At 42.1% G+C, this 19300-nt stretch overlaps 1 protein-coding gene across 4 annotated transcripts in view; it reads right to left on the bottom strand.

Moving 5' to 3' along the window:
* Nucleotides 1-18819, bottom strand: part of ABHD2 (abhydrolase domain containing 2, acylglycerol lipase) — a 43282-nt gene extending 24463 nt beyond the window's left edge. The window contains exons 1-5 of one of the 4 annotated variants that reach the window (XM_064517238.1): nt 18674-18806; nt 18260-18297; nt 14220-14653; nt 8405-8493; nt 7370-7570 (exon numbers count right to left, since the gene is read on the bottom strand). In XM_064517238.1, coding sequence (XP_064373308.1) covers nt 7370-7563 — 194 coding nt within the window. In that variant the 5' untranslated portion in view covers nt 7564-7570; nt 8405-8493; nt 14220-14653; nt 18260-18297; nt 18674-18806. Of the gene's footprint in view, nt 1-7369; nt 7571-8404; nt 8494-14219; nt 14654-18259; nt 18298-18673 lie in introns of all 4 variants that reach the window. The other 3 variants (XM_026121259.2, XM_064517239.1, XM_026121260.2) reach the window with 3 other exon arrangements.
* Nucleotides 18820-19300: the final 481 nt, after the last annotated feature.

The raw sequence follows: 19300 nt of genomic DNA, 5'->3' as shown, positions 1-19300 counted from the left end.
AATCATTTCAGAGCCCACTTTCAACTGAAAGTTTGTTTGATACAATTGAATCATTCAGTTCTATTTTGGCAAGTTGGTCACTCAAGTAGTAGAGGATGATCAAAGCTTCAGGGACCATACCCAATACATGCTGTAAGTAACAAAAAGAAAGGTGATCAATAACAGTATCAGGGCTATGTCGTTTGTTTACTGTTCAAGAAACCCAGAGGAACAGCACCATCTTAACTGTAGTAGCTGCTGTATCAATTGGTTTGAAGACTCTGACCCTGAGCAAAGTCCGTTCTTCAGAAAGTCAATTGCTTATTAAGAATGCGCCACCCTCTCAATATCAAGTTGCAGGATGGCAGAAAGTAAAAGAGAATTTGCTTCTCTAGAAACAAGGGAAGGTATTACTAAGGTATCAGGTGTAAGTAAACTTCCAATTCATATGCAGTGTGCTTCTCAAGCAACCAGTTGGAAGAGGTTATCCTTTGGGACACAAGTTACTAGTATCAGCACCTGTTTTTAGGTATCAAGACAAAGAATACAAGACCAAGGTGGCAAGAACCACTTCTCTTTCACACTACAATCCAGAAATATATCTCAGACCCTGAAACACCATGTTTTCAGGCAACACAAGAATATCGTAAAGCAGAATTCACAACACAGATCATTAACACAAACAGCAGGGAAAGCAGTAACTGTTCTCGCCTCAACTTTCTTGTTATGAAACAGAGATCAGAGCTAAGTCAAATAAAAGCCTGATCCAGGTCAGTTATACCATTTTGGTAGTTCCACCAATTTAGTCACATGAAGGGGCTTAAACAGTGGATTTTACTCCTGAAGGTAGATATTAGATTACATGACAAAAATTAACCATAAATTCTAGCCTTGCTTCAGAAGTCTCAGCAGATAAATCATGCGCTTATAACTTAAGGTAAAGACTTAAAGGTTAATCAAACAGATACCAAGATACAGATCTTATACTAAGTTTGTACAATATTGAGATTAATAGTAACAAAACAATGCCTCTGTAGCAATACATCCCAGTAAATGCTGTCCTCAGCTGAGGACAAAGTTACACACTTTACAAAGCACTTATAAATTATACCAGGATCAGGCCCATGATCTGTCTGTTCAACATTGACTGTTGACACTATTTTAACAATACACAGATCTGTTATTGATAGTCTTCCCAAGAGTGATTTCTGTCTGCATCTCAAAGAAGTTCACTAGAACTTCCAAGACCAAGTACTGAACACTATAGTGCAAGACTATGGGACCGCAGAGGACAAGATACATATTTTTGTCCATAGTTTGTGTGGACTTGCAGCTTGCTTTTACTAACACCATAGAAGAAGGGGGTCATAGAAAAAATTCTTCCATAATGAAGATACTTGATACCACACTGGTGGTAAAAAAGCTAGCCAAGAATTATGAAAGTTTCCATCTATGCAAAACTAGTCCTGGAGACATTTTGGACTCAACCCAGCTGACAAACCTAAATATTCAGTTACTCAAGTGCTGATAGCTACGGCTTTAGCATAGATTGTTTTGCAGTAAGGCCATTTCTGGCAAACAGCTGAAAAGATGCTCCTCTACAACAAATAAACCTGTAGGCAGAAGAGCATGTATCCAGTTTATTTTTCTTACGGCAAGCTTTAAGAAAACAAGCCCAGCAGGGTGTGACACATGGAAAATGAGTTAGATGCCATACAGGCTGGACTCTTAAAGGCAAGCAGTTAAGTAGTATTCAGTTTAAGGAGCATTCAAACATTACCCTTTAGATTTTATACAGTCACTACTGTCAAGTTTAGTGAGATCTTCTAAACAATGGTCCTTTACTTAAGTAGTGAGGTAGCTTCCCTCAGGCATTGATATTAAGTAGGAACAGAAAAAAAAAAGCATTCAAGGACATGACAGAGGCTTCTTCAGCTTCTCTACAATGCCTGCTATAAGCCAAAACAGTTCTAAAAAACAAACTCCCATGCAGCTTATCCCAGTGTAACATGTTTCACTCAGTGGAGATGGCTCCCTACCCCTATACATTTCCCAGGGTGCACTCTTCCAGCTAGGCAGCTCTCAGATGCACAAGAGGCCAGGCAGAGACAGCAGAACTACGCCTGCAGGCAGCACACCCACTGCTCTGCAATAGCCATTAACAGACTTCAGGAGCTAGACAGAAAGAAGCCTGAGCAGCCAGGCAGGTGGTAAACAGCAGTCGAGATTATCTCAGGCCCAAGAGGCATCTGTGTGCCCACGCAAGGAAGAGGATAATGTAGTACAATCATGTAGACATTCAAGTACTGATAGGTGGGAAATCTAAAGGCAATATTATGTTGCACTGGATACACAAATTTTGGTTTCTGTGGAAAAATGGCTTCCCAGCCTGCTCTAGATACAGAGGCCTGTAACTGAACTTACCTAAATGTTTCTCCTGTTTTGATTTGGTCAGAGATATCAGATATTCCGATTAATGACATATTTGAGGGCCAGCTCCATAACTTTATATGCTCCATGTATTTCAGTAATGAATTCTGTGACCAAAGGCAGGCAGGAGAACAAGTGCGGGGCTGCCAGTTACTTGATATGGCAACCGACTTGTGACATGATGCAGGTACAGAGTTCAGATAGTTGGTCTTAACTGGCTAAGTGAATTCACACCCAGTTACATTAATGTTCACAAATGCTAAAATTTAGCCCTAAATGCTCCATTTTAGCTGTATAACCCAGCTCCACATCTTTATAGGTGATGGTTCAGAATAGTCCATGAGAATAAGGGAACTTCCAGGTGCTCAAACGTTGTCCTAAATTTATATTAGGGAACAATCCCAACAGATGCTTGTAGATTATGTTTTAGTGGCCAGACAGATTATGATTTCAGAGCATGTACATCACCCAGTACATAGGAATTTAAGAGAGCAACAGCTGTATAAGCAGCTCAAAGCACATGAGGACTGTGCTATTTTTATTAGCAAGCATCAGCATTCAGATCCTCAAACATCTGAAGTGGAAGCCCAGCAATGGGCTTATTTCTGGAGCATTATTTCATTTCATCAAAGATTAACACTTTAAACATTAACTCTTGCATCATCTTTAATGTGCTATTGTACACTGGATAAGAGAAAGCAGAGTCTAGAAGTTGCCAAAGTCAGGAAACACTCTGAAAACTATTGCCTGTACTACAATAGGTGACTTTTACAAACAAGTCTAAAGGTGTTTTAGAGGAAGCTAAAAAACAGCTTCTCTTATTTGATACTAAGAAACTCAATTTAAATCTCAGTCAAGAAAGCTCATCTAAAAGCCAGAGTTCAACTGCTCCTCCAAGTATGTAGAATGCAGCTTTTTATGCATCAGCTCAGCTGGACTGTCAAATGTCATGCAGGACAACAAATGGGCAACAGCCAAGATTTAAAGGTTATGGGGAAATAAGAAGCTCTCAAAGTTGCTTTGAAAAAGAAACCTAAGTGCAGTAAAGAAGTTTGCTTCCCATAGAAACTGTGTATAAAGCCAGAGCTATTTAAGAGTGCAGACTGGCCTCCTTAGTTAAACCACCTCCTTCTCAGTTTAGGTAGCTTTTATGTAGTAGAGCACCCATCCCACCTCTAACCTTGAGCAACTAGAGAGAAGCATTCTAGTCAAAACAGTGGATGAGTATTACAGCATATTGTCCTTGCTAGTGAGAGCTGCAGAATGCAAGACTGCTACCAGTGACACAGCTGAACACACAAAGAACTTGGACCTCATAAGGCTGCTTCCCTCCCTAAGGGAAATGCTCCAACTCACAGCAAGCTGCCACTTTTCTACCTCTTAAGATGTTCACATGCCAGAGCTACAAAACACAGTTCTTCCAGTTTTATTCTACTTCAGTCCACTCAGCATAAAACACTAAGGAGTTAGTAGGAAACAAACACTGTCATTGGATGGAGGAAAAGACTATTAAAGACTGAAGCCAGCTTTTCTGACTGTTTCTCTCCTAACATCTAGGGAAGAATAATGACAGTGCAGAAGAGTATTTTGGTACAAGGCAACCTACTTATCAGTATAAGTTACTGTGCAAACAAAGGATAAGAAGGATCTAGGCTGGATCTTTGACAGCATTTACTAAGAAGCTTGACAGTCACTTGCTTCAGTCTGAGGAGCTTGCCTTTATTAAGGGTATAAGCATGCAGGCAGCGAGGATAGTTATTTCCTAAAGAATTGTGGCATAAGCATCATGCTTATGAAAAATAAGGATACACAGTTGACAGTAGAAGAAATTGGGAACAGCCAAAAAACAGCAGCCCACAGTAAATACTGATCAAGATCATTTGAGTAAAAGGAGCTAATGCTATATTTCTATAGGAACAGGAAAACAGATAGCAGGCTACTGTACCAGTTTGCAAGACAGGAAGGAGACAGCCACAGCCAGTGGCTAAGTGTTCAAGAATACCAATAGCTGTGTGGACTGGTAAGACCTTCCAAGCAAGAGGCAGTTCTTTAAACGAAAAAGAAACTGATTATTCTAATTTACTCAGTAAGCCAAAGAAGCAAGCTGGACAGTAGGAGGAGGAGGAAAAGAAAGAGGTAAGACAACATGAAATCTAGGTAGGCAGATTCTCTTGCTTATCAGGGTTTGACAGATAACTGTTAGAAACTTTTTACATTAGAGAATTATTAAAAGCAGTACTAGCATCTACAAGTACAAGTATCTGGCATGCAGTCATCTCATGCAGTTTTATTATCCAAAGCTTTTGAATTATTTATCCACCACTTGCTTCATTCATTGAGACAGGTTCACTATTTATTCAATAAATCCATAGGTGAGGAAGGTGCCATGAGGGTGGGTGGGGGTGGAGAAAAAAAGAAGTGGTTTACTTGTGGTATACAGGGGCAAGTGGCAGGTCTAGCTCAACTGAAGCAGACACAGCCAAATTAGGAGAAATTCAGTAATTCCCACACTTTGGCTTATAAACTGCTTCAGAAAAAAATTTACTCCCTGTTGATGTGTGCAACTAAAGTTGCAGTTTAAAGGCTGATAGGTAAGTTATGAACCAGGCCCTAGACACAATTTTGGGTAGTTCTGAATAGCTGCACAGCTACAACAACTTAGGTCATTTCTGCTCTCTTCCTGCCACCCTGGCTTTTCAGTAATACCCTTAGCATTAAGGAGGGTGACCAAGTTCTTCCCCTTCCTCCCTTGAGGATAAAGGAACTGAACAGACTAGGTCTGAAAACCAGTTCACAGCTGTACAGGGGAATCAGTGGGAGATCTCACAAACCCAGTACTGATATGACAGGAAGGATTGCTGGGCTACTTATTTTGTATTCATGTTCGAGTTTGAAAAGAGCTGCTTAATCAGCTTTCCTAACACTCACAACAATTAGGAAGTAATCAAAGCCTTATAAGATTTTTTCAGTGGAATATGGCACAAGCTGTCTCCAGCTAATTAGTCCTACAAATTATTTCATGCATAATTGCAGGAATTTGGATACATTTGTTCCCCACTAGACATGAGTGTCACCTGGAGACTAAAGACAGAATTTCTTTGATTTCTTTAATCTCTATATTTAAAAATCTGTGCTCCTTCAACAGGATAGCAAAGTCATACACATTGTATTAGAACAAAGTTATCTTTCCTGTAAACACTTTCAAGACCCCAGAGCAATTATATTCCCCTAATAAGATCAAGCAACTAACTATTGACACATTTTATTCTAGCTGTTTTGTTCAGTTTGTTTCCTGTAGCCGTTGAAGCCTTTCAGGCAATATTCTGCCCAAGGACCACGTGTTGAAAATCACTGCTACAGTTTTCAGACAAGTTTGAGCTCTGACTCGATCAAGACAAAGCAGACAGCCCAAGATTGCATACTAGTAACACTAAGGTTCTGCAAGCAGTTTTCTGCAATTAACATACAACAGATGTGTTCCAATTCTTTCAGACTTTTTTTTTATTCCTTCAGGTAGTTTCCCCCCCCCAACTGTGTGAAAGTCCAAAACATGGCTCTAATATAGTAATGTTAGGAGCCTGAGCTATGAGCGCAGAGATAAACAGAAGTAGTACAAACTCTGAATTAGCTTACTCTAAGTACATCCATCTAAGCTTCCAGAGTAATCTGAGATCAATATGCCTTCAGGACTAGTAATCAGTAAAGCTTCATGCTTGTTCTTTCACTTACAAGGGACATATGAACCTGGAATGCCAACACTGAGGTGACAAACAGCTAAGGTATCAAGTAACCAGAACCTCCTCAGTCTTTAGGGAAGCAACTGCTTTGCAGTTGAGGCACTAAGCATAATTAAGATCCAATTTCAATGCTCAACTTCAACACAGACTTATATTACCACCAGACTCAGTTCATCAGGCAACCCTCTTTGGAATCTGCTTTAAAAGGAATAATGCTTTGTTCCCTCTAACAGTTCAGGAACCTGATGGCCTAAGATCTTACACTTATATAACCAAAGCACCTAACATAACACCGCTAAAAGCCTCCCATCTTCACTGGAATGCCTATCATTAAGTCAGTTCAACTTTTGAGATCCAAAAGGAAGGTTCACCTGATAGCACTCAGCTTACTAGATAATTGACTTATTTAAGGCTTTTAAATAGGACTTACAAGCTTAAGGTGATTGCGAGAGAGAAATACTGTCATCAAAAGTACTCCAAAAGCCTCAAAATTGTAGTAAATGCTTCATACTATTAGGGAAAGTGAAAGGAGCACCAGTTCTGGAGTCCCTACAATGGGAGGTCAAGGACCAGTCTGCTCAAATACACAGCTGACCTTTAGATTGACTTAACAGCAAATTCAACAGGCTTTTCTTACAACTGGCCAGGATGTCATTACTTCAATAAACTAGTTGTGAAATCTATTATTGGATAGAGCACATTATCACTAGTCTAGCAACTTAAGGCACTTCAAAAGAAGTAGGCACCTAGAACTGATAGCTATCCCTGTGTTCATTAGCAGTACATGAAATCTTTGCTTACTGTAAGCCCCAATAGATTTCTTCCCTACTAGGAGAGAGAATGTGATTGGGAACAAGTGCTGATTGCATTTTTCCCTCCCTCATTTCCACAGATAGTGTTGTATAGCACAGTCCACTGCAATACCAGCATACAAATCCTAGTAACTCAGAGTAAGCTCCTGAGGGGCAGGTGCAGTTTTCCATGCACCCATACAGTCCTGCACAAGGCTTGGTCCTACCTAATCCAGGTTCTGGGACACTAGCAATAATAAAATATTTGACTGTTAATGCATTGGTTTCCAGATCCAGAACATCTTTATTTCTTCAAGAGAATACCCTGCCATTCATTTGCACCCAGGTTTAAGAAACACTAGGCAGAAGGATGGTTAAGTGCAGCTCTTCTCCCCACAGCACAAGGCAACATGCTAAAGACACACTACTTACTCTTTGGTCAGAAGTGGGCAGGATTTGAGTAGAAAGCGGGACAAAGCAGAGTCCTGGTAAATGAGATCAGGAGGGGCAGTCGGGCTCTTTAAGTTCAGGCAGCGAACAATAACATACAGAACAGCAGCAACTGCAGCCAGTTTCACCCCATCAAATACTGCTGGGAGTTCAGGGGTTTCCAACATTGCACTCATTTTGAACCTGAAGATTAAAAAAATAAAGCCTTTTGCAGTAGACTGTTGAATATGAATGTCAACTGCCATGTTAAATATAAAACCATGCTAACCACATTAAGTTGTCAGTTAACACTACTACAAAAAATCATAACATCAGATACCAACTTAGAATAGCAACTTTTAAAATGAGAAGTAGTGTATTTTGTACTGCTCTAAGGACCCTGACCACAAGAAAAAAACTGGATGACCGGTTGGGCAGATTTATTCCTAATCAGCACTGCACTAGAGTTGCAGCAATGTCTCAGGTGTCAAACCCTACAGTCTGTAGCTGGTCAATCTTGGCCAGGATCCCAAGTGTCTAACCCAAGTAGATGAGTGAAAAGGTAGGCTATGAGGTAATATCAGCAGCTTTGGATGTGATTCTTCCCAGATGTACCAGCCAAGCTTGAAAAGGGGAACTTGAAAGAATTACTGTGCTACTTCCTGTCCAACTTCTGCAAGTCGATGAGAATACTGGTAGCAACTCCTGCCATTATTTAAGGCAGTCACTTGTATATTTTAATATTAATGTAGTTCTGCAGCTAAAGAACTAGGATTAAAATGCAACCCTTCAAGGACTTCAGAGTAAAGGAGTGGAAAAAAGAAACAGAGTTGCACAGAACTAAAACATCCTTCCACTTTGAAAGCAATTTCATGAACTGATCCAGCTTCTTTTGAATGAACAAATGGTTCAAATAAAATCTCTGTAATAATTGTAGACAGTTATCTACACTGAAGGGGCAGGTTTTTCCCCTTGGTCTTGGCCCTTCAACCACCTGGGCAACCCAAATAAGACAGTAATTGACAAGCAAAGTCTTACCAGTGTCACTTTCTTCAAGCTAGAAGTAACTGGCAGGCCTCAGTAGATGCAGCTTTTATTGTCTGGTTCCACCTGCTAGCCGAGTTACCCTGGGGGTGGGGGGAAGAGAACACAAATCAATTAATATTGATAAAGCTGCATCTCTACTGGAAGAGAAAAAAAAAATCAAACTTATGCAGAGGTCCTGTCACAAACACTAATTGATTTATGTACTCAGTTATAGCCACTTTACTTTTTGATAGACTTGTATCACAAGCCTCTTGCTTATGGACAGATTCTAAATTAGGTCAGTTGCCTATAGCATACTAATTCTCTCAAGCGCAGCAGGCAAATATCTTCATGAGAAGAGATATACAGGAAGCAGTAATGAAAACTGGTGCAGCTTCAAAGGGGGTTGCTGCAGAATGCCAGAGCAGGGCTATGGACTTCATGGAAAGGCATACGGTCAACCATCTTAGCAAGACAGTAAAACTGTCCCTAGTTACAAAAGGTACCCCAGATCCCTTAACATTTAAGGGACTTAAGTGATGGGCTACTGCTCTTCTCAACTTCGTAATATCTATGCTGTTACTGCAGTGCTAAGTAGTTTCCTGCCACTTTTACACAGTATTAATCAGGAAGTGTCACTTTTACAGATAGAAACCAAGCAGAGACTGTTTACAAGCTTCTACCCTCGCACTGAAAAGTTATAACACAATCACTTCAAGATGGTGAAAGCCATCAGGAGGCTCAGATACAGCCACTTAATTAGCACTTGTGCACATCACAAAAGCTCACTGCAGAAATCTGATAATGCCAATGAAAAGGATATAGCTTTAGGCCTGTAACTAAAATGTAAGTGATATTTACAATTAGCACTTCTGCTTCCCTACAGGCACAATAAACTCATTTGGAATCGGAGCTTCCAGGAAAGAGCTTCAGAGCTCTATCTGCTCCTCTTATGCTGACATCTGACTTGGAAAATAAGCCAGTAAGAGGCCATACAAAAGCCTTACTCTTCTGCCCATAAGGATGAGGAAGCCTCAGAAGTACTGTCTGTACCCAATGCAGTTACACCAAAATCCCTTGTTAGAAAACAAGCCTGACATCAGCTATTGATTAACAGCATGTTGGAAGGCAGTAAGTTTGTGCCACCATAGCCATTTGCATTGTAGGAGAACAGAAGTGAGGAAAGCAGAGGCATTTAACACTGGAGAATTCTGAAGCTTTTATTTTCCAATTCTGAGCTCCACAGGAGAGAGAAGAGTGAGACTATAAAAGCATACATTTATACTTAGATTAGAGCAGCTTCACATGCTAAAATGAAGAAGTCTAATAATGATCATATATTATTCTAATATAATGTTATCTCATTTTCACACTTAAAACAGGTTTAGCAACACTACACCCAATTGAGTAGAAGACAAGAGAAACTATAACATTCAACTTCTACAGGGTAGGTGCCAGGAGAAGAACACATTAAGTCCCTGAACAGTCAGTGACTAAAGGACAACCAGGTGCTTCCCCAGCTAAAATTGTCATCTTTCCATCACTGTTTAATTTTGAAACCTAACAGGTAACATTTGTCTCAGCATCTCCAAGACCTTTCCGTGAGCTGGATTTTAAGTTAGTTTTCTGTTCCACAGCTTTCACATCATGGATGAAAGGGTTAAAAATAAAACTAGGCATGACCAGTCATTAACATTTTCTACTAATGACTCAATATAACTGATCCAAACTAAGTTTTACCTCTGAGTCTTCTCCCCACTAGTCTTCAGATTACAAACACCACACCTTTTGGTACGCTTCCATACCAGTTTTTGCCTGTCACTTCCGTCAATAGAACCAAACCACACTAGCTCAGAGTTCCTTACAGAAATCAACTTGCTCATAAGCAGGATTATCCTTTTGACACTTGCGAGTCTTTTTCCTCTTCTAGATAGGATTAAGCAAATGTGTTTTAGAAGTTCTTAAACAGATCCAGGTACACCTCACATGTGCTAAAGACTTGTACATATGTCAACATCTTTACCTAAAGCTTCAGCTCAGTCTTTGCACATAAGTACAAAGATGGCAGTGCTGCAGTTACACATCTATCCACTTTCAAGTATTTGCAGTGATTAACTAAGCAGTGAATCTAGTCTACAAGACTAAATCTGTAAGAACAGTGTCCCACAGTTCCAGCCATGACACTTCAGATACTTCCTGGAGTGGCTGCCTGGCATTTCTCAATACCTAGGCAGACTCCTCTCAGCCAGAGCAGATTTGCAGGAGCTGAGCCAGAGTACTCAGCTCTGAAATTTTAAAGGTTTAACATACTAAAATGGATTTGAGCGCTCTGCCTCTAATCACTGAGGACAAATGCCACCCCTCTTTCAAGCACGGGTGAGGTCACCTTCCTTCTCTGTTTTGTTAAATCCTTTTTGCATTGACCTAATACACTTCAGGGTTTACAAAAAGAGGACAGATAACTAGTGTTGAGCTAGTCAAATTTTAATCTAGAATCTCCTCTCTAAATGGGTCAGTATTAATATGAACAAACAATTGCTCTTTGTGTACAGAACATTGGATTCACTTTTAGCAAGCTAGATGAAGTTAGCAACAGATGTTTCAAGCAATATACTTAATTGTTTGATTGAAAGCTAACTTCAAACTTGACTTGCAAAGCAAGTGCTAGACTTATGAGATCTTTTCATTCTTCTTTTCATCACAGGATAAAAAGTTGAAAGTCATGCTACAGGAAAGAATTTTAGCACCACTGTTAACAGAGCACTGTACAAGCGTATGAGGAAAAAAACAGCATCTTCCCTTTTTGGATCAGAACAGAAACAGGTACTACAAAAGCCAGTAGAGCTACAGGGAATTCCTCAAGTAATCCTTCAGAGACACTAGGTCTTGGAAAAGCCTTCACTAAGATATGCATTTGTATATTAAGTGGAGTCATTATGGACAAATCTAAGACTTGCACACAGTTGCAGGTTTCCTGGGGAAAAAAGGCTCTTCTAGGGACAGAAGTCACTTCACTCCCATTGCTCCATGAGGCATGCACAGGATTTGTTAGCTGCATAGCATTACAGCTCCTCCACCCATCCTGAAGCTGCACTTGGCCCTGCATAAGGTAAAGCAAAGACATTCAGGGAAGACACTCCCTCCCCTTTCCTCAAGTCCCATAGTCCTTCCCTCAGGCTTTTTTTTTTTTTAAAAAAAAACAGTAACTGAAAGCTTGGCAGACTCATTTTAACATTAGAAATGCTTTGGGCTAAAATGAAGGTGCAGCTCTATGATATAGAAGTGCCCACAGACAAAAGTAAAGGCAGCCTCATGGAGGGGTGGGGGGCGCGCTCTACTCATGTTCATTTACATTCACTGAAAAATCTTGAAGGAATCCCACTTCCAAGAAATACAGTTTGATGTGAAAGCCTCCTAGATACCATCTAACCAGAGTTAGGGTTCTAGCTTACCAGTGCTTTCAGAGTTCAGCTAGAGCACAAAGACCCGAAGCATTTAGAAATCTCATTTCCTATCCATTTACAGCTTCTAACAAGAATCACGAAACACTGTCTTCCCCCACTAAGAGTCAGATGAGCACAAGGCTGTTTCTAGACAGACAATGCAGACAGACTTAGTTAATTAACTCAGACTTTTGGACTGATGTAGTTTTACCTGCACAGGGAAGAAAACTCTGAAAGCAGATCTGCTAAGTAAGAGGGAAGCAAAAAACCCTATTCATAAGAAGCTGTGACTAGACAGATTCAAACCAGAAATAAGGTACTTGGGCAGGAGAGAGAAGATTGTTTAACTGAAGTAAGTTCTTCAGGGAATGTTTCCAGGAAATTATCTTTAATATCAGTTAAAATTAATACCTCTCCTGAAGGATACATCATAAAATCAGAAGTTATTACACCTGATGGCAACAGGCTTGTATTTAAAACAGTATTATGGACATCAGCCAGAAGGAAACTTTATTAAGGAAAGGGTAGGAAGCACTGCAAAGACAAGTTCATCTAGTACCAGCTTTTTAAACAGAGTAAAGCTTTATGCTAGGATATTATCTGCCTCTCACTCTAGGCAGAAGTGCCACAGGAAAGGTTTACAGACCATCCAGAAGAAAAATATATGTAGGGAATGCATCTCACTGAGACAGACACATAAGCAACTTGCCTTAGCAGGAAAGACTGCCAGACTCTTTGTGACACACCAAGGACAGCCTGAGGTCACACAAGCCACATGAGCAAAAGAATCCAAGAGGAATAATGAAAAACTGCAGCTTTATTGTACTGTCCAGTATCTTGTCTTCTGCCAGCACTTTTCAGTAAAAATGAAAAAGCATCTTTATATAAAGTGTTAAGCCTAAATTGCTACTTTAACTACTAAGCTCTCCAAAGAATTACATGGATACAAGTATTTCAGGGCTATGCCACTACTAGCCCCATAGTTTTAGGCACAAAAAGCAAGGCATCACAGTGCTTATTTCAAGATGTATCTAACCTAAACAAGCTTAGCACATGCAGAACCTTCTACTATCTTCAGCGGTCACTCAGGAGTGAGCAGGTCAGAAGCAAATACTGAGATCATCTCATACTGCTCAGTGCTTCTGGCCATTTAAACCAACCAATTAAGGCTCAGACCTCTTTTTAAAGGGTAGAGGAAGTAAATAAGAATTAGATAAACACTTCAAGCATTCAGGCTTAGGTTTCCAGGAGAAGTTAAAGAAAAAAGTGCGGTCCCCTTCAGAGTCACCAAGAGTCTGGCCAAGCCCACTAGTTTCATCATCTGATATGTGATGATTTTATCTCCAAATAAACAGGGCACAGTGATATGTCCTATCACAAGGACAATCAAAAAAACATTTGGACAGCACACAGAACTCATTGGTTTAAGCCCTCCTCTGCCTTGTGCCAAGGCCAGCAGGCAGGCCAGGATTTGCCTGGTTGGCAAGCAGCAGGGACTGTTTACACCACATTCCAACAAGAATTTCTTGGCTAGTGCCTTCACTGAAATTCAAACTTTTCACCAGATACAATACCTGGCTCATGTACTAAGTTTAGGGGTACTCTGAGGCTACAGGGACAAAGTTCAGAACATGAGGCACCATCAAAACAGCAAGAGACAGGTGCCTTCAACTAGGACTTTTTTTTTTCCCCCTCCACTGACTTTGAGAAGTCTGACACTTTCAGAGTAGATGCCAAGCACCAGGGAGGTCTGGGTGGACATTCCAAGGCAGTCTGAAAAAGAACATGAAGATAATTCTATAGCCAATAGGGCCAAAAACCACTTCAGTTCTTTCGCTTCCCCAGGAAGGCTAATCTACAGTCAAATGAGCCCTGAAAATTTCACTTCCTTCCAATGACCAGGAACTGCTTTTTTTCTTCACAGGATCATTTTAACTGATCTTAATGGTCCTAATGCATGACAGGCAGTTTTTGCATCTTATCTTACAAGAAAGGCAATACATATATTGCAATCTACATAGCAACATAGTTGGTTCCTGCTTGTCACAGATGGATTAAACACTGCATTAGCTTATCATGCACATCTGATGTACAAGATTAAACTAAGACAAGACCATTAAGGCTCTGATTACTCCACAGAAATCAATTAAGTGCATCTTAGCTCAAAAAAAGGCTGGTATTATTTAAGCAAACAATTCATCTGTTACTGCAGGGATGTACCACTTTGCAACACCCTAACTGCTCCCTATCTCCTACAGGGTAGCTCTTCTACAGAAAGCAGAAGACATCAAGCTTACTTTAAGGTATTTTTGGGGGTGGGGGGAGAAGGGGAATACTGGCTAACACCTTTCCATGGTCTTACAGCATAAGCAGGTGTGACTTACCTATCACATTAGCTTCTGTCAGCAGGTAGCATCAAGCTCAAGGGAAGAAGTTGAAGAAAAAAGTTCCAGAGCACCAGGCAGTGCATGCTCAGCACTGCTGGCTGAATACTACTGTGCTAAAGCTGCAGGCATGATGCTGCTAGCATTAAGCCACAAATAGCTAAATGAGCTAACATGAAGTGTATTGTAGACTGAAAAAAAAACCCCAAGAGCCCACTCTGTTCCTTCACCATATTTTGAAATGCAGCATCATACTATCCAAGTCTCAGTTGTCCTCAGACTCCAATCATTCCTTTCCCCACACTGTGACAGAGCTCAGAGGTGCTTTTCAGAGTATCACCAGCAGTCAGAGTCCAAGCACATGACAACTGTTCTTTGGTCAGCGACGTGGCTCACTGCTGAGTAAAGGGGGAGCACGCTCCATGCCAGGCTATCTGCACAGCAGAGAAAACATCCATCAAAGCACAAGCCAACACAGCAAACAGTGCTTAAACCAGGCCAACCCTAAAATCGATTAGTTAGAAAATACCTATACATTATCAAAGATGAGGTGCCACTTCACTCTGAAGTCTTCAAACCCCCTGCTTAACTTGTTTCAGGCCACAGAAAACTGCTGCAGAGCTGTATAGAGATTTGCAGAGTCATTCACTCAGTCTGTCCATAACAGATGCTGGTGAAGTTTAGTTCACATCTTTATATTCAAAATTAAGCAACAGTATTTCAGGACAAAAATAAACCAAATGCAAAGACAGGGCATGACCAACACATACCTACACTGATTAAAGAATAAAAGTTTTATCAGAATGCTCATTAAAGTGAGCTGAGATTTTTGAAGCACTATAGCAATCATCAGCAAGTCTAGGTTTAAAAAGTTAGAGTCTCCTTCCTTCAACTGAGGGGAGAGAATCTGAATAGCAGTTTAGGGATATTAGTCATACATTTTAGAAATTTTTTTCCCCTATCTCTTACAAGCATGTTCACTTTAACAGACACTGCTGATCTGCTTACTTCATTTAGTACAAACTTTTCATATTAACATGCCCAGCCAGCACTTCACAGAAGAGGGTGTTCCAGTCAACGAACAGCCAGACCTGAACACCCTCAAATGAATATTTCTGGACCCTGCATCTTAATGTGAAGCAGATGTAAATAATTTAGAACCCAAGAGAGAATTAGGATTAACTGTTAAAAACTGAACATCTCATTGGCAGCCAGCCCTTTCCCAGCTGATTTTCTGTACAGAGTCCATATTATACTGCAGGAGTACTCAACACCATGGATAAGGCTGAAGCTCAGTTTTAATAGCAAATATTTGAGCAGCTGGTACACAAGTTTCAGGAGGCTTTGGTGTTTACAGAAGCTCCAGTCCACACTGATAGAGGAAGCTGTAACTGCTATATTGTAGTCAGACTGAACCTGTGATAATGAGAAACTCAAGTATTTCTCAACAGTAAAGTAAGCTTCCCAGCTTTAGGCAACTCTTCTCCCTGGTGAACCTAGAGATAGTGATGAGAAACAATCTTTGGTACATTGATAACTAAGACATTTCCTTTCACAGCTGCTATCTCTAACACAGCACAAGCATAACAGATGTCTCAAGCACCAGGACTGTGCAAAACTGCTTTGCAAAGCATTTTTAATTAGTGTTGTCTGATGCTGGCAAAGTAAGGCTAGCAGTCAGAGATAGTTCTTTTTCTTAATCAAGTCAACTGATACAGCCAGAGAAAAGACAAGCCTTTGGGCACAAAAGCCTTCCTAGATCTGAAAGAGGCTAGGAGAGCTGCCCAACTAGGTTAGCATCATTGCTACCCACATATGTTTGTTAAGTGGGACTTCTGTCTTTTCTGTAAGAAGGACAGACTGTCCTTGCACATTGAAATTAAATCAATTGCTTGGTACTCCACTCTGTTTTTGATCAGATTTTTTTGAACTGCATACAAGCTTAGCCTTCAACCTAAATAGCTCTTGAAGGGGAAGCACTTGTACAGAAGTTTTTTTGTTTTTTTTGTTTTTTTTTTTTTTTTTTTGAAGTTCAGGGTTTGTTTTTTAATGGGAATAGTTGCTATATAATGCACATTAAGAATAGCTGGAGCTACACTAACACCATGAAAAAAATCTTCACAACAAACTCAAAACTGCAGATGAAGACTCCAACACTACCAGAACTAGGAAGATTTAGGCTTTTACTGGAAAGTCCATAACACTAGTTTCAGAGCACCTGAAGCCACCAGTCATTTCTAACATAACAATTGAGAAAGCCAACTTGCTTTTTACATGGTAGGGTAGGTTATCACTCACTGATTTGTTTCTAATATTCCAAGGGTAACGTTAGCCTAAAGTTGTGGCCAAGAAGAGGACCAGGAAGGCAAAGTATATCACTAAATGTTAAATTGCTCCAATCATAGGAAGACACAGGTACCAGAACTTTCAACAACGGCAGCTAAGCTAAGAATCTGGTTTGTACTTGCTAGTTTTTGTGTTTCATTCAACTGTCTCTTCCACACCCAACTAGTCACCACATGACACTGGCTTCCATGGTGTTTGATGTGCTTGCCAAAGCCCAAGCAAGTAAGCTCTGCTGGGTTTCAGAAGAGCCAACTACAGGTGGTGTCTGCATCACTCAGCATGAGCTAGGAGCTAAGGCCACAGCACAGACCCTACAGGCACTGCCAAATCCTGCTGGGTTTGTTAATTTAATCCAAGTTCTGGAACTGCCAGAGCCAGCACAGTGAAGTAAGGATGGAGAGGCAGGAGGCAGAGAGCAAATAAGGGGAGGAATAGGACAATGAATCCAGCAGCACCCAGAACACTTCCATTATCAAGTGAGGTTAAACTACAGAAGGTTTGAATCACTGCTCTAGAGCCATCATTTTCTACAGTACATCAAATTACAACCAGAACAAGAGTTGGAACTTAGGAGATTTGGATAACCTCTCAATATGCCTGTCAAGGACAAATCACATTTTGTCATCTTTCCTTCCCTATTATACCACATCCTAGCACAGTGGCCATTTTAGTGCATTAATCTCTGGGGTTTCCCCCCCTTCCCATGACAAACCTGATAAAGCAGCTTTATGAAACACTAAAAGCCTAAGCTACTATTATTTACTGAATAGAAAATATAGCTCTTACAAGAGGAGTGGAGCAAAGTAGTTTTTAGTCTAACCTCGTAAAAAACAGTTTTGCAGGATGGAAGGCAATATGGGTGAGCTCCATGTCTCTGAGGGCTAGAGGGAGAATTTATTTCACCCCTAGAAAAGGATCTCCAGCACAATTTTAGGACAGCCTCATCCTCTACCAAGCTCATTCACTCAACACTGAAGAATTGTATTAAGTATAAAGGAGAAGAGCAGAGAAACCCATAAATTAGCCTGCAGTTCTTTAATATCCTTCCTGTTTCTACCCTTGACTTTAAGACCAAAATAAATGATGGATGGAATAAAAGAGGCTGCACATTCACTGATCCAAAAAGAGACAAGAGAATTTATTCAGGCTCCTCTTGTGATGAGAGCTAAACAAGCGTATAGAAGAGAGGCTGAAATAGAGGAACCAAGAAAAGAGAACAATGGAAAAGCCAAAGACTAGTTGGCAATACAGAAATCCCCCCCACACAGAGCCAGAGGAAACAAGCATTATAAAAGAAGGTCTGAAAATAAGATTATTAAAAACTCAAATAACTGAACTATGAGCACCATGTCAGTGAGGAAGTAGAGACTGTGTCAGCATAAGCAGTATTATTAATATCACTTAGCAAGATGATCACTGATAAACAAGGCATTGAAAGTGAACACATTGTACCAGCTAAGTGCTTGTGGCTCATTAATCAGTTATTCCACAAGGATGTACCCGTAACCTGGAAGCAGAACAGCAATCTGTAAGGGACAGGCAGGAATCCCTGTACTTACCACACCAGTGACAATTGTACTGCAACAATAAGAGGAAGCTATTAAGAATTATCTGAAGAGATCTATCAGAGAGCGCAACTGCAGAATTCAGTTTGCCCAGCTGTGGGAGTATTAATAAAGCCATTGCAAACACACCTTTTAAAAAGGACTTCACCAGCTGTGATGCATCAACACTGTACCGGAAGAAATTACAAAATTAGACATGAAAGTATAAATCGAAGTGCACACAGCACCGTCACACGGGCTAGAGGGGGTTTTGTTAAGTGCCGAGCCCAGAGCTGCTGCAGAACACCAGCCGTGCCGGGCCGAGGAGGCAGCCGGGAGGGCGGCTCGCCCGGGGCAGCGGCGCCATTTGACAGACACCGCGCCGAACCCGCCACCGCTGCCCCGGGAGCTGCCGCGCGCAGGCAGGCGGAGCGCTGCCGCCGCCCCGAAGGCCCCGGAGAAAACAGACCCAGCCGCCGCCCGCCGCCCCGGGCACCCGGCAGGCCCCGCCGAGGCGGGGGCCGCCCCGCGCGGGGAAGGGGCTCCCGAGCGCCGCCGCCTCACCTGCAGGCCCGGCCCGCGCGGCCGCCGGCGCCTCCAACCGTCGCTGCCGCCCGTCTGCAGCCGGGCCCTGGCGGCCGCGGCCCCCTTAGCAACCGCCCTCGCCCCCGATTGGCCGCGCCGCCACGCCACTCGCGCCCAAGCCCGCGGGCGGATTGGTAGGAAGGCGGGCCGAGGGCGGGAGCGCGACGCGGCCGGGCGGCTCGATCCCCATTGGCTGGTTGTGACGCAGTGGGGCGGGCTCCTGCGGCTCCATTGGCTGGACCGGCTTTCAGTCAGGCGGCGGGCGGTGATTGGCGTCTGCGGGGGGGGGGCGGGCGACGCCGCTAGGGTGCCGCTGTTAGCGCCGCCATGACAGAACGGGGCCGTGCGCCGGGTCGGGGGCGGTCTCGGGGGGCGGCCGGGGAGGGTGTCCGGGGCATTCCTGCCGCCTGAGTGTGTGTGTGGGGGGAACACGGCATGCAAACCCCTCGGAGCACCCCGGCTGCGGTGCCTGCTGGCCTCTCAGTGACAGGGGGCAAGTGTGACCAGCCGGGCAGCCCGAGGGCTGGTCGAGCCAAACACCTCCCCAGCGTGGCCTCAGCTACGCCTATTCCTTGTACGCGTCTTAAAACACTGAATACTGGTAGT

This window comes from Dromaius novaehollandiae, chromosome 10 (assembly GCF_036370855.1).
Source record: "Dromaius novaehollandiae isolate bDroNov1 chromosome 10, bDroNov1.hap1, whole genome shotgun sequence".
Taxonomy (NCBI): domain Eukaryota; kingdom Metazoa; phylum Chordata; class Aves; order Casuariiformes; family Dromaiidae; genus Dromaius; species Dromaius novaehollandiae.
This window is presented reverse-complemented; position numbering and strand designations above follow the sequence as displayed.